The 2,482-nt window shown below is 38.2% G+C and overlaps 1 protein-coding gene across 1 annotated transcript in view; it reads right to left on the bottom strand.

The window, feature by feature from the left end:
• L3MBTL4 (l(3)mbt-like 4 (Drosophila)) overlaps positions 1–2,482 on the bottom strand; it is a 357,691-nt gene that overhangs the window by 132,405 nt on the left and 222,804 nt on the right. Inside the window, 1 exon segment of the mRNA XM_012652074.1 lies at positions 1,487–1,660. Within this exon segment, the coding sequence (XP_012507528.1) occupies positions 1,487–1,660 (174 nt within the window).

Raw genomic sequence — 2,482 nt, 5'->3', positions numbered from 1 at the left:
GCAAATGGATGTACTGGTTTCTATAATTCTGCAATAAATAAACACTGTTCCTTGGAAAATAGTTAAAAAAAAAAAAAAGAAAAAGAAAAAGAAAAAAATTCTCCCCAACCAGGAGATGGAAAGGATGTTCAAGCTCTCAACTTCTTGAAGTTGTAAACAGTGTGGGTGTGAAACAGCAGTAAAGAACAACGAGGCCCTGTGAAGTTTCAATAAGAGGAGTGGGTGTATAACAAATAATAAAAATGCAAGATACAGCTACAAAAATAGAGAGGCATGCGTATACATAGGAAATAGCGCAATAGAGAGAATCGCTAATCTGCAATCGTGTGCAAAGATCAAAATCAAAATAATGAGAATTTAATAAAAATGAAATGTCACCTAAATGTTCTAAAACAACATGGGCATGAATAATAAAAAACAAAATCCATAGTCCAGGATGTAAAATCCACTGAAAAGTATATCTGATAAGCCAAATTCTCCCAATGAACAGGTGCTTCCTTGGGAGTGAAGTCACACGCCCCTGCTGAGACTGAGGTGTAAGTGGACAGAAAGCTGTTCCATGAAAACTCTGCACCCACAGAGAGGTGTGCCATTTTCATTTCACACATGCTGAAAGGAAAGAGCAAGGCTCTAAGATTTAAGAGAAGCAGCTGTCCCCTCAAAGGTCGCACAGACAGGGTCTAGGGTCCTTAAAGTCTTGAATGTGATTGCCTTCTGCCTGCAGCAGGGTCTGGGAAACACCCACTTCTCACTTCTCTGTCTGGTCTTTCTTGGCTCAGTCTTTGGTCTCCAGTCACTTAGCATTAGCCTTTCCTGTGTTTATAATTCCCAGCATGGGTATGGAGCTCTTTGGAGAAAGATGTTATTTAGATTACTTTACTTGTTTAGGATAAAAAATACCAAACAAGGTTGTATTTGCAGTTCCTTAGGAAATAAGTACATGTAAATAAAAACTAAAAACTGATACTTAAAATTGCAAGTTTACATTTAGGAACAAAAGGATGGTGTGTTGTCAATACAGCAAAATGGAAACTATTCAGAGTAAGAAGAAATCATATCTGAGGTACGTCTGGAGAAAAGATGACAAAGACAAATAACAGGAACGACAAGAAATCCTGACATGACTGAGTAATACACATGCTCAACCATATGCCGAAAGAGGTACCATCTATGAAATGGTTTTAAAGAATAAAGACATTTTTAAGATAAAAGAGAATCTTTCAGAATTGTACAGATAAGATATACTTTCTTATGCTTTTATATAATATGTACATTCAGAAGGAAATAAATTCAGTTATTTGAGGATAAAGCAATAGAAAATACTTTTTAAATGACGATCAGGGCTTAGATGATTTCTATCAGCCAGTAAACACAACAATATCCAGAAATAAAAAGAAATAGAAGGAATTATTACTATTAACAAATTTGTTCTTTTACTGTTCTACATGCTTTACTTTCTGGTTCACATTTTTGAAAAGTTTCTTACCTGGGCTGACTGTTCACCTTTTCATGTTTTCCATTGAATTTCAAGCTACAGAGGTTTTTCGATTTTGAATATGAAGAATCTGATTCCAAATTTGCCTGTGTTTGTTCTCTCAGACGATCAAGAAGTGTTGCCTCCTTTTTCAAGTTCATGTCCGAATACGGGCAACCGAAAGCACTGGTTTGTACAAAAATGAGAGCCCAGTCGTCAGCATACAGTGATAAATCAGGGAGCCACTGTCATTGGAGCAGACTGACTTACATCTCAGATTTAAAACCTGAATAGAGACATTCTTCACTCATTGAACACACTCAACAGTTTCCTTTCATAGTACTTTTTGAGAAAATCTCAGGTTCTAGAACCATAGGCACTGGTCAACAAAGTATTATAAGCAGATTCATCAGGACATATGGCATTTACAGTTTTGGAAACCTAAAAATCTAGGGATAGCATACAGATGTTTCTGATGGAGTAATGAAAATGTCCTATAACACTTGCCTCAAAGTTTGCATCCTTCAATATTTATTCCTTGGTTTGACTACCTATACCATAAAATACTATGGGTAATTAAACAAATTTACCAGTATCAGAGAATATTATGCTTTCATTTCTTCATCATGCATCCAGAAACACTGTATCTGCATTTCTGCTCAACCCTCCTGAAACTTGCTGGGAAGACTTGTGTTCAGATGGAAAGGACACCTTGCAGGTGAGAGAGGAGAGGCCCAAGCCCAGTGTGGCCATGTCTTTTCTTGCCCCTCACAACAGTGAGGCTGAATCCTAAATCCTGGATGTTGCTGGAGCCCAACAGCTGGCTACCGGCAGAAGAATCTGCCAGGGAAAATGATCTGGTTCCTTCCACAGGCTGATCAGCTGTCTCCAATAGATTCCTATGCCCACATCTCTATGTCCAAGGAGGACCCACACCTCTGCTGCTACTAGGAATGAGGCAGCCACTGCCAGGGAAAACACAAACATGACAGGTCACCTGTGCACCAT

This window comes from Propithecus coquereli, unplaced genomic scaffold, assembly GCF_000956105.1.
Source record: "Propithecus coquereli isolate 6110/MARCELLA unplaced genomic scaffold, Pcoq_1.0 Scaffold38, whole genome shotgun sequence".
Lineage (NCBI taxonomy): Eukaryota > Metazoa > Chordata > Mammalia > Primates > Indriidae > Propithecus > Propithecus coquereli.
The sequence above is the reverse complement of the archived record's forward strand: the minus strand, read 5'-3'. Positions and strand labels throughout refer to the sequence as shown.